The sequence below is a fragment of the Phocoena sinus genome, chromosome 8 (assembly GCF_008692025.1).
Source record: "Phocoena sinus isolate mPhoSin1 chromosome 8, mPhoSin1.pri, whole genome shotgun sequence".
Classification (NCBI taxonomy): domain Eukaryota; kingdom Metazoa; phylum Chordata; class Mammalia; order Artiodactyla; family Phocoenidae; genus Phocoena; species Phocoena sinus.
In genome coordinates this window covers 98,496,634-98,509,187 of record NC_045770.1, presented here as the reverse complement: position 1 = coordinate 98,509,187, position 12,554 = coordinate 98,496,634, and the positions used below count along the sequence as shown (strand labels likewise).

Below are 12,554 nucleotides of genomic sequence, written 5' to 3'. Positions count from 1 at the left end.
ATTGAAGGGTCTACCAAACCCCAAAGCAAGAGAACGGATCCAACAGCGCCCCCTTGCGGTGCTCTGCATCAAGAAGTCACCTGGGAGAAACGTCTGCCGTTCCACCACAGAATGCTGGACAGCACAAAGGATCCCAAGCTGCCAGGGGAGGCGTCCTCGTCGGGGCTATAGTCTACGCTGTCTCCCACCCATTTTTAGAGATGGGGCACATGGGTCCAGAGAGGGGAAATGATTTGCCCAGGGGGCTCTGGGAATTCGCTAGAGGGGCTTAGGGCGGCGGTCTGACGGCGGAGATCCCCGAGCGACCTGTCGCGGAGCTGCGCGTGCATAGCGAGCATCCTGTATTTGCTTAGAGCGAGTGTGTGTTAGGGGCGGCGGCCGAGAGGAGACGGTGCAGCCCCCGGCTGGGCCTCTAGCGGCGGAGCTGGAACTAGAACCCGGATGGGCGGACCCCGGCCCCGCGCCCCCTCGCGCTCGCTGCCTGGTGCGGGGCGCCCCCTAGCGGGACGCCGACATCCGGCAACGCCGCGCTCTTCCAGGCCCGCCTGGTCTCACGACAAAAGAGCTCAAGTTCCGGGGATCCGAGCCCACCGCCCCGGGGACCGGGCGGGTCCTCCCCTCGGTGGCCTCGCAGTCTCAGCCGAGGCGGCGGGGAGCAGGTCAATCCGGTCCCCGCGGGTGGAACGGAAAGTGGGCGGGGCTCCCGGAGGTGGTGTCCCCGGGGTGGGGTGCGCGAAGTTCGCAGTCCGGTGCGCACTCTAGCTGGAGTCCGTCGGAGCTTCACACTCGGTCCCGAGATGACGGCGAGCAAGCGGGTGGCGAAGGTAACCGCGAGTAGGACGACCCCTTTGTCACGGTTCCGGTGACTTTCTATTCCGTCCTCCCTCCATCCCTCCTCCAGCTCTCCGAGCGCATTCGTTTGTCTGGGTACCAGGGCTGGCTGAATCCCTGCATCCCTGCCCCCTCCCCAGTGGAAGAGTGGGTCTACGAGAGGGGCCAGAGCTGGAGTTTGGGGAGGTGAGGACGTGTCGAACTGGGGTGTCGCTGGCTCCCTGAGCTGTGCTGGGGATGGGGATGAGCCACCTCCCCCCAAATTGGTTTCAGTTTCATTTCACTGCCAGAAACTTGTGATAACAATTACGTGCGTCTCAGGTGCGGGAAGGGTTGGTTCCTTGGCGTCTTTTTTGGAGCCAGGCGTTCTGTTGGGGGTGGTGGCAGGTGCCTTTTGAACAGAGAGAACCAGGACAAGGTCCTTGCCTTGGAATAGCCCATGGCCCGCCCCATATTTTCGTACCCACATTAGAGTCCCGAGAAGTATGCGATGCTGAGTGGGAGTTGAAAGCAACGTTCTCAGGGTATTCTCGGGAGGAAAAGATGCCAGGGAGAACCTAGAAGGTGTCCTGGAGTAGGTGGCGTGTATTCATTTGTTCTACAAATGTTGTTGAATGCCTCCTACATGCTGGCTCCTGTTCTAGGAGATAAGGAGGCAGAGATAAACAAACCTACCCCTTCTGAGCTTTCATTCCGATCAGAGACACAATTTGAAGTGAGGTCGGGAAGGATGGGGAGTTGGCGATTTTCCCCACGAGGTGGGAAAACCCAGGGTGTTTGGAGGACTGAGATGTGGCTGGGACTGGAGGCAGATGGGGAAGGTAGAGCAATCATCAGGACACCCCTCAGGCTTTGAGGCTCTCAGAAGTGCCCCTCCTACGTGCAGGCTTGAGAGGGGTGAAGAGGGAGTGCTACCCTCAGCCTCTGAGAAGAAAATGATCTGAGATTGGGGCACCCAGAGCAGGCTCAGCCCAGAAGGACTGAAATCTGGAGGTTGGCAGCAAAATAGGGCAGAGAGTCTTTCCAGCCAAGTGGGAAAGAGCTAGGAGCCAGTATTTATAGCACTGGCACCACTAAATGCCAGGTAGTTTACATTAGTTATTTCATCTCATTCTCACAGCAACCCTGTGAGATAAGTCCTATACCCCCATTTTACAGATGGGGAAGTTGAGGCTCAGAGAGAATAACTTGATTGTCCTGGGTCACCCAGTAGGGAGTGATGGGGCTGGGATTAGAGCCCAGATTGGTGGGGCTCCAACCCATAGGCTCTTTCAGTGGCTTCCCTACTTTCATTTTCTGTTCCTCTGAGTCAGGTGGTTTCCTAACAGGCCTCAGGAACAAACTGTGTCCTAGCTTGGCTTTCAGCATCCCCAGGCTTTGGGAAAACCCTGAGAGAACTCATATACAACCAGTAAAGTCCAAGTTCTTCCAGTTATAGTAAACTTGGGGAAAATGTCCATTCCAGAGCTTCTCTGTTCAACCTGGGGCTTCATTCTTGCTGAAGAGTCACTGGTGATACTGGAACTAGGACTTGTAGTAGCAGATGCTTCTAGTTTGGGGTAAAAGATAAATGAGGGGTCATAGATTCTGGGCAGAAGGTGCAAGAAGCAGTTTGTTGGCGTGAACAGAGTTGGAGTACGGAAAGATAAGAAACAGGAGATAAGGGTGTGTTTGTATGTTGGGGGGCAGAGAAAGTTTAGATGGTGCGCAGTGGGAAGGGACCTCTCCCCAGCTGTGGACTGGCTTTGGGGACCTTTCTCTCTGCCTTTGTTTATACCAGGGCTTGTCAGCCTTGTCACTATTGACATCTTGGGCCGGATAATTTTCCGTAGCGTGTTTGTCGGCATCCCTGGCCTCTACCCACTAGAGGTAGTAGCACTCCTCCATTTGTGACAGCCCAAAATGGTCATAGACATTGCCAAATGTCCTGGGGGCAAGTAGGTAAAGTAACCCCCCAGTTGAGAACCACTGGTTTATACCATTTGGTGTTCCAGAAAAATATGACCTGCCCTTGAAAGTCTTTTTTTATAAAATACTTTTATTTATTTACTTTTTATTTTTATTTTGGCTGTACCATGTGACTTACAGGATCTCTGTTCCCAACCAGGGATCGAACCCATGCCCTTGGCAGTGAAAGTGTGGAGTCCTAACCACAGGACTGCCTGGGAATTCCCTGAATGTCTTTTTATCTGTTGCTGTTTTTTTGTTTTTTAATAAATTTATTTATTTATTTAATTTTGGCTGCTTTGGGTCTTCGTTGCTGCACGCGGGCTTTCTCTAGTTGTGAAAAGCGGGGGCTACTCTTTGTTGTGGTGCGCGGGCTTCTCATTGTGGTGGCTTCTCTTGTGGCAGAGCACAGGCTATAGATGCACGGGCTTCAATAGTTGTGGCACATGGGCTCAGTAGTTGTGGCGCACGGGCTTAGTTGCTCCGCGGCATGTGGGATCTTCCTGGACCAGGGCTCAAACCTGTGTCCCCTGCATGGGCAGGCGGATTCTTAACCACTGCACCGCCAGGGAAGTCCCGCTGTTGTTTTTTTTTAAAGGTCTATTACAGTGGGGAGAGGCGGCATAGGGGTAGAGGGGTAAAAGGTACAAATCATTAGGTATAAAATAAGCCACAAGGATATATTGTACAACATGAGGAATGTAGGCAATATTTTGTAATAGCTATAAATGGAGTATAACCTTTAAAAATTGTGAATCGCTATGTTGTACACCTGTAACATATAATATTGTACAGCAACTATACTTCAATTTTTAAAAATTTTTTTAAAAAGAAAAGGAAATATATATTTTTTAAAGTCTATTGTTCCACAAGATGGACCCCAGAACGGAGAGAGGGGTTCTTTGGTCTCATACATTTGAGACGTACTGCACGCTTGGGCTCGTACCTTGGAGAATCACAACGCACAACAGCGTATTAAAGGCTTTGGGAAGTCCTGCAGGAAAGGAGTCTGTCGAGTCCAGTGTTTCCCGGTGTACTTGACCGTGGAGCCCTTTTCCCATAATAACTATGAATCTTGCATGGGACGCACCGTATACGTTTGCTCTTACTGGGCCCTCTGCCTTGGTACCTCTCCAATTCTCTGCATGGTAGACTCTTATTCATTCCGCATGACCCAGCTCACAGTGTCACCCTGCGTGAAGCTTTCCTGCTCCCCTCTCCTCTCCTTCCCTATTATGTGTCCACATGTTATTCACATAATCACATCCGTGTTTCTTCCATTACTCCAGTGAAGTTCTCGAGGGCTGGGCCGTGTCTTAGTCAAGTGTCAACAGAGGGTGCTATTGAGGAGAGGGCTGTTGGGGGCACTCAGTGATGTCCAGGTGACTGGGTCACCTTTCTGGGCAAGTGACACTGCTTGTCCTCTTGTTTCTCTGCTTGGTGTGTAGAGCTCTCCTCTGCTATGGTCTGCCTGAGTCATTTCCCCTCCCCAGGCCTGGTCTGGAGCAGTTTGACAGGCACAGGGTGACGTCTTTTTTGGGTTTTTTTTTTTTTTGCCGTATGCGGGCCTCTCACTGTTGTGGCCTCTCACTGTTGTGGCCTCTCCCGTTGCGGAGCACAGGCTCCGGACACGCAGGCCCAGCGGCCATGGCTCACGGGCCCAGCCGCCCCGCGGCATGCGGGATCCTCCCGGACCGGGGCACGAACCCGCGTCCCCTGCATCGGCAGGCAGACGCTCAACCACTGCGCCATCAGGGAAGCCCCAGGGTGACGTCTTTGCTGCCTGTTCTGTCCTGAGCACTGTAACGGCACGTCGTCCTACTGGGTGCTATGGAAGGGAGGGAGGACCCCGTGACTCTCTAGGAAGAGGACAAGAGGACAGACATTAAGTACCTCGGTTTCAGGAGAAAAGGCTCCTATGAGAGTTTACTCCCGAGTTGTAATATCTGGAAGCAGTGATGTGCGGGCTCCCGCCACCTGGTACTTACGGAGCTGGGGTGAGGCTAAAACTGGGTGATTCACTCAAAGGCCTGAGCACTGTGCCTGACACATACCAAGTGCTCAGTAAATGGGGGCTATGACTCTGCCAGCTTCTGTCCCCTGGGCGGTCCTGTTTGGGACTTGGACAGTGTGCTGGGGGGCAGGGGGGAGGGGGCTGAAGTAGGGGAGACTAGGCCAACTGCCCGTGCTCTGTCCCCCGGCAGGAGCTGGAGGACCTTCAGAAGGAGCTCCCCAGGTACCTGCGGAACCTGTTCAGCGATGATGCCAATGTGCTGGTGTGGCATGCTCTCCTCCTGCCTGTGAGTATCCACAGGACCGTGGCCGGGGACTGGGGTCACTTAGGCCAGGAGCCTGGGCAGGGAGGGTTAGGACTGGGCAAGAATCTTCCCTGCCTTCGAATCCTGTTTTGTTTTGTTTTGTTTTGCGGTATGTGGGCCTCACACTGTTGGGGCCCCTCCCGTTGCGGAGCACAGGCTCTGGATGCACAGGCTCAGTGGCCATGGCTCACGGGCCCAGCCGCTCCGTGGCATGTGAGATCTTCCCGGACCGGGGCACGAACCCGTGTCCCCTGCATCGGCAGGCGGACTCTCCACCACTGCGCCACCAGGGAAGCCCCCTGAATCCTGTTTTTCACTGGAGGTTATCATTGGCAGAGGGGGTCTCTCTCTGGATTGATTGCTTCTGAGGTTCAGGCCGACTGATGAAGAGGCTAAAAGCCTTTTGGATTTAGTAAGGGACCCCTTCTGCAAGCCAGTAGCTACCATGCCCACCATGGAAGCTTCAGTAGACAAAGGGCATTAAAAAGAAAAAGAAAAAGAAGAGATCTGTTGGGTCTTTGTCAAAGGATAGGGATGAAGTTCCTGTTTCCCACAGTTGGTGGAATTTGCTGCCTCAGACCTAAAATGTGTTTTGTTCTCTTTTAAAAATCGTATTTCAGAAAATTATTGTTACATATGACAACACAGATAACTCATCTCTACTATTCTGCTTTTTCTCTGTTTATTATTAAAGATCATCTCGATAGAATCTCCCTTTGAAAGTAATATTCCAAAGGACCTATCAAAGTGCAAGATGTCTATTGTATCATCTAATTATTAGTGACCACAGATATTTTCTTTGAGAAGTTCATCTATATACCTTTGGATACTAGGAAATAAAAATGGAAACAATTGAGCTTTTTATTAGCTCTTTGGAATTTAATGGGAACAATTCATTTGATTATTTAGGATTTGGACTTCTTACTGACAAGGCAATGGCTTGGGTTGTGCCATTTTCCTTTATTTTTTATATTTTAAAATTTATTTTGGCTGTGCTGGGTCTTAGTTGCGGCACACGGGATCTTCGTTGCGGTATGCGAGCTTCTTAGTTGCGGCATGCATGCGGGATCTAGTTCCCTGACCAGGGATCGAACCCAGACCCCCTGCACTGGGAGCACAGAGTCTTACCCACTGGACCACCAGGGAAGTCCCTGTGCCATCTTCTCTTTCAACTGACCTGTAGCCCAGAACAATGGAGAAAGGCTTGAGTCAGGGCAATCCTTGACCCTCTGTCATGTCCTGTGGGCTGCTGGGTTGAAACAGTCCACCACACCTGCTCTGGGCTGGAAGAATAACAAAATGCTTTATTTAACTCAGGACTTCAGAAGAAGTAGGGCTTTCTCAGCTGACCCTAAGGTGCAGTGTGAAGCCCTCTGTCTGGTCCAACTTCCTCATTTTTACAGATGAGGAAACTGAGCCCCAGAGCTGCTCAAAGCCACACAGCAAGCTCGAGGCGGAGCCAGGATGGGTTCCCAGGACCCAGGGCTCTCAGCTTCATGGCTTCGCCACCTCCCTCCTCTGATAAGACCCGGGCAGCCCAGCCTGCAACCCCTGCAGAAGGACACACAGACGCTGTCTCGTCCTTTTCTGAGGCCTCACCCGTGGCTTTGTGTCTGTTTCCCAGGTCCCAGCCTCTTCTTATTATCGAGAACATGAAAGCTAAGGCATTTTCTTTATCTGCCAGCATTTGCCCCAGTTCTTATCTCAGACACACCCAAGACCGCTACGGCCTCCTTTCTGCCTTCTGCTGAGGGAGAGGAGCTCTCTTAAAACCTTGACTCTACGCTTGCATACCTGTGTCATTCTGACTGTCTTTGTCCTGTCTTCTCTATCACGAAGGTTCTGAAAGGTTTTGGAGCTTTGAAACCGGCCTGAAGGCCCCTGTGCTCTATGCTGGGGTCACCCAAGTCCTGAGGTTCCTCCCCACTAGGGTTGTAGAGTACTGCCCATGTGTGGATGACAGTGCTGAGTTCCCATCCTAGCACTGTCACTGTGGCCCTGGGCAAGTTACTTACATACATTACACTTGAGTTTCCTCATCTGGAAGTGGAGATGCTAATACTCGTGAGTTTTCACAATACTTATCCTAATAGCTGACATGTACATAGTGCTTGCATGTGCCAGGCCCTATTCTAAGCTCTTAACATAAATGAGCTCATTTAATTCTTACATAAACCCTATGAAGAAGTCTGTTATTTGTTCCGTATGGGAAAGCACAGAGAGGTTAAGTTACTTGCCTGAGGTTACACAGCTAGGAAGTGGCAGAGCCAAGAGTCACACTCAGGCAGAGTGGCTCCAAAGTCCACGTAACCCCTACGCTGTGCTGTATGGGCTAACGTGTGTGGAGCCCTTAGCACAGGGTGGCACAGATTAGATGCCCAGGAAAGCCTTCTGGTTGCTGGAAGTCTAGAGGGTCTTCTACTGGCTCCTGGCAACTGGTCACTCCAACTCCCAGTTCTTTTTTTTTTCTTCTTTTAACATGGCAAAATACACATAACAGTATGTACCACCCTCATCATTTTTATGTTCTGAGTTCAATGACACGAAGTACACACACATTATTGTGCAACGATCACCACCATCCATCTCTAGAACTTTCTCATCTTCCAGGACTGAAACTCTGTGTCTATTAAACACTGACTCCCCATCCCTCCTTCCCTCCAGCAACTGGTAACTAATTTTCTAGTTTATGTCTATGAATTTGACTATTCTAGGTACATCACATAAGTGGAATCATACAATATTTGTTCTTTTTTTTTGGATCTAGCTTATTTCACTTAGCACAATGCCTTCAGAGTGTATTTGTGTTGTGGCCTGTCGCCATTCATGATTCTTCCTAGGAGTGGAGCAGAGGCTGCCTGGGACCCTGGGGTGGGGGCGGGGAGAGGGGGAAACCAGATCGAGGCCCCAGAAGAAAATGAGCAGCGGTGCCTCGGCGCAGAGCTCGATCCCTCTCCTGCACAGGAGAGACCTCCCTACAACCTCAAGGCCTTCAACCTGCGCATCAGCTTCCCTGAGGAGTATCCATTCAAGCCTCCGACAGTGACATTCACAACCAGGATCTACCACCCCAATGTGGACAGCAACGGGCGGGTGTGCCTGCCCATCATCAGCAAGGAGAACTGGAAGCCTTTCACCAAGACCTGCCAAGGTGGGCCTGGGCCCTGCCTAGAGGGAGGGACCTGGACTGGATGGGGGAGGGGGTCATGGGACCGATTTTCACTTAGAGAAGCCCAGAAGAAAGGAGATAAAAATTGTGAGTTGGGTTTCCCTGGTGGCGCAGTGGTTGAGAGTCCGCCTGCCGATGCAGGGGACGCGGGTTCGTGCCCCGGTCCGGGAAGATCCCACATGCCGCGGAGCGGCTGGGCCCGTGAGCCATGGCGACTGAGCCTGCGCATCCGGAGCCTGTGCTCCGCAACGGGAGAGGCCACAATGGTGAGAGGCCCGCGTACCGCAAAAAAAAAAAAAAAAAAAAAAAAAAAATTGTGAGTCTCAGCTGAGCCTGTTGTCAGATAGAAGGGGTGCGTCCTGAGATCCTGGGCTGGCTGACCTGCTCCTGCCTCTGTTCTCATACCTGGGCAGGTGGGAGAGAGCAGCGTTGCTCTGGGTCAGGGGAGAGAGAAGCAGCTGGGCTATAGAGGGAAGGGCTTGGGATAAGAAGGCCGCATGCCCTATCTGGGGACCTTGGTGAAGTCTGTTCCTTTCCAGGGCTCAGTGCCCTACATGACAGCTGAGGGGACTGGCCTAACGATGATAACATACCTCACTTAATTAGGCACTTGGGCACTGTGCTAAGAGCTTCACATGCCTTTTTTTTTTTTTTGGCTGTGTTTTGCATCTTGCGGGATCTTAGTTCCCCGACCAGGGATTGAACCTGGGCCCCCAGCCCAGTGGAAGCTCGGAAGCTCGGAGTCCTAACCACTGGTCTGCCAGGGAATTCCCACATGCCATTTTTTCTTTTTCTAAAACAAATTTATTTATTTATTTTTGGCTGCGTTGGGTCTTCGTTGCTGCACGTGGGCTTTCTGTAGTTGCAGCAAGCAGGGGCTACTCTTCATTGTGGTGCACGGACTTCTCATTGCAGTGGCTTCTCTTGTGGCAGAGCACGGGCTCTAGGCACGCGCGCTTCAGTAGTTGTGGCTTGCGGACTCTAGAACGCAGGCTCAGTAGTTGTGGTGCACGGGCTTAGTTGCTCCGCGACATGTGGAGTCTTCCCGGACCAGGGATGGAATCCGTGTCCCCTGCGTTGGCAGGCCGATTCTTAATCACTGCGCCACCAGGGAAGCCCCACTTTTTTTCTTTTTAAGATTTATTTATTATTCATTTAATTTATTTTTGGCTGCATCGGCTCTTAGTTGAGGCTCGTGGGATCTTTGTTGCGGCATACGGGATCTTCCCTTGCGGTGCGCGGGCTCTTCGTTGTGGTGCACGGGCTCCTCTCTAGTTATGGCGTGTGGGTTTTCTCTTCTCTAGTTGTGGCACGTGGGTTCCAGAGCATGTGGGCTGTGTAGTTCACGGACACAGGCTCTCTAGTTGAGGCGTGCAAGCTCAGTAGTTGTGGTGCGCAAGCTCAGTAGTTGTGGCACGCAGGCTTAGTTGCCCCGTGGCATGTGGGATCTTAGTTCCCTGACCAGGGATCGAACTTGCATCCCCTGCATTGTAGGGCAGATTCTTTGCCACTGGACCACCAGGGAAGTCTCAAAATTTCACTTTTTTATTTGAAGTATAGTTGATTTGCAATGTTGTGTTAATTATGCTTATGTACATGTGTTCAGTTATACTTATGTACATATATTCTTTTTCATATTCTTTTCCATTATAGTTATTACAAGATATTGAATATAGTTCCCTGTGCTATACAGTAGGACCTAGCTGTTTATCTGTTTTATATATAGTAATGTGTATATGTTAATCCCAAACTCCTAATTTATCCCTCCCCGCCCCCCTTTTCCCCCTGGTAACCATATGTTTGTTTTCTATGTCCCTAAGTCTGTCTCTGTTTTGTAAATAAGTTCATTTGTATCATATTTTAGATTCCACATACAAGTGATACCATATATTTGTCTTTCTCTGTTTGACTTACATTACTTAGTACGATAAGCTCCAGATCCATCCATGTTGCTGAAAATGGCATTGTTTCATTCCTTTTTATGGCTGAGTAATATTTCATTGTATATATGTACCACATCTTCTTTATCCATTCATATGTCGATGGACATTCAGACTGCTTCCATGACTATTGTAAATAGTGCTGCTTTGAACATTGGGGTGCACGTATCTTTTTGGATTAGAGTTTTCTCTGGATATATGCCCAGGAGTAGGATTGCAGGACCATATGGTAACTCTACTTTTAGCTTTTTAAAGGAACCTCCATCCTGTTCTCCACAGTGGCTGCACCAATTTACATTCCCCGCCAACAGTGTAGGAGGGTTCCCTTTTCTCCACACCCTCTCCAGTATAAAAATTCACATTTTTATTCCATATTACGTTTTTGGTATCTATCCATTGATGACAAATTGAAATTATAATGGAGTAAACATAGTTCAGGCATACAAAGATGGAGTTGGGTAGCCATTGAGGACCTGGTCTGAGACATGTCCCTGCACCACTGAGAACTTGAACTTTCTAACCCAGGGACACCAGCCATTTTTAACCCACCAACTTCATTTAATCCCCTCAGAAGCCCCCTGAAACAGTGCTCTCATTAGCTCCATTTAATAGTTGAGGACACCGAGGCATATGAGAGGAGAAGCGCTTGCCTGAGCTGGCAGGTGGCAGAGCTGGGGTTTGGAGCCTGCTTGGGTGACTCTGGAACAGCACCGTCCAGCAGAACTTTCTGCAGTGATGGAATCCTTCTGTAGCTGCCCTGTCCAATGCCATGGTCACTAGCCACATGTAGCTTTCGAGCACCTGAAATGTGGCTGATGTGACGATGAACTGCATTCCTAATTGTAGTGAATTTCCATTAATTTAAATTGAGATAACTACGCATGGCTGGTGGCTACCATAGTGCACACTATGGCTCTAGAGCCTATGGACGTAGTCAGTGTGCGATCAATCCTTCCTCTGGACCAGCTGGGGAGTTCTTAACCCTGGAAACAAGAATCCTGGGGCCGGGGATGGGGAGGACTCTTCCTTGGATGAGCTTCAGGAGGTCGGTGAAGCGCTCTGGACCCAGAACCACACGTCTGTGTGTATCCGTATGCGCACGTGCCTGGGGAGATGGGCCACTGCCTTCACCAGGTTTCCAAAGTCGCCCGTGAAAGATTTCCAGCCACGGGGCAGCAGTGGTTTCCAGTCTTAAGCCTCAGAATCCTTTTTCCCAAATAAAAGTTGTTTTGGAATCCAGTAACACAGCAGAGAAAAGCAAAGTGTTTCTTCTCGAAAAGGGAATAGAACCCAGAAACCCTGTTTATCTCACCAACCCCCATGATGGGTAGCTTCTGTGACACCGTGAAACATAGTTTGAAAAGCACTGATGTAACTGGTTGTGGCTTTGGGCATCATCAGTGAATGTGGTAAGAGGCATTTCATTTGGTTGTAGCGTCATCCTAAGACATGGAACCTCCTGGGGGGATCTCCCAAGGAGTGAGTGTGACGTTTCAGGGGATCTGGGAGTGGGCAGCCATCGCTTCCTTCCCAGGATTTTTTCCCTCCCATCCTGATGTCCTGATCTGACCTCTCTCCCCAGTTTTGGAGGCCCTCAACGTGCTGGTGAATAAACCAGAGCTGGGGCAGCCCCTTCGCTTGGAGCTTGCTGACCAGCTGACACAGGACCCGGAGCTATTCAACAGGAGGGCCGAAGAGTTCACCCTCCAGTTTGGAGTGGACCGACCCTCCTAACTCTGCCTCTGGCCCATCTCTGCACTGGATGCTTTCTGTGTGATGGACCGACACATGTCATAGGCTAGGGGCCAGAGCCCCTTTGTGGTCCATTTCCTGCTCATTTCTTCCAAGTTTTCCTTCTTAGCTTGTTAGTCATTTGTGTGTGTGTGTGTGTGCGTGTGCGTGTGTGCGTGTGCGTATGCGTGTTTGGTGGTGGTGGGGCCGCAGTTATGTGTGTGGTACGGGGATCCACTGGCCTCAGGTGTGCTTTCCTCACTTCCTTTCTCTGCCCCAGAGCCGGGGCATTTAGGTTTGCAGGGTCGCACTGCCAGCTCTCCAGCGCTCTGTGATGTGGGAAGCCTGATCCTTAGAGACTCAGGCTGCCTTGCAGGCCAGCTTGCAGGAAATGAGCCCAGCAGCCAACCAGATTCCGCTGAGGGCCCAGGCATGGGGGTTGCAGGGAGGGCAGAGGGGCAGGGGGGAGTATGGGAGGGAGACAGGGCACAGGGAGGAGGGTTTTGTTGATTGAGTGATTGAAAACAGCCAGACCGCTGATAGACATGTATAGATGCAAAACCTTTTCTCTTCCACTGATGAATCATAAAGTGAAGAAACTAATCTCCATCCCAGAAA

General features: G+C 50.8%; 1 protein-coding gene across 1 annotated transcript; it reads left to right on the top strand.

Annotated features, from left to right (window-relative positions):
• Positions 1-529: 529 nt before the first annotated feature.
• UBE2L6 (ubiquitin conjugating enzyme E2 L6) lies at positions 530-12,554 on the top strand. Its single transcript, XM_032641057.1, has 4 exons — positions 530-824; positions 4,983-5,078; positions 8,061-8,247; positions 11,788-12,554. The coding sequence occupies exons 1-4, from the start codon at positions 798-800 to the stop codon at positions 11,937-11,939; spliced, it is 462 nt and encodes a 153-aa protein (XP_032496948.1). The 5' UTR covers positions 530-797; the 3' UTR covers positions 11,940-12,554.

Bases quoted from the DNA above. Each gene is read 5' to 3' on its own strand.
- UBE2L6 (XM_032641057.1), top strand. From the start codon at position 798: ATGACGGCGAGCAAGCGGGTGGCGAAG. The intron at 825-4,982 runs GTAACCGCGAGT...GTCCCCCGGCAG, and splicing joins CGAGCAAGCGGGTGGCGAAG to GAGCTGGAGGACCTTCAGAA. The intron at 5,079-8,060 runs GTGAGTATCCAC...TCTCCTGCACAG, and splicing joins GGCATGCTCTCCTCCTGCCT to GAGAGACCTCCCTACAACCT.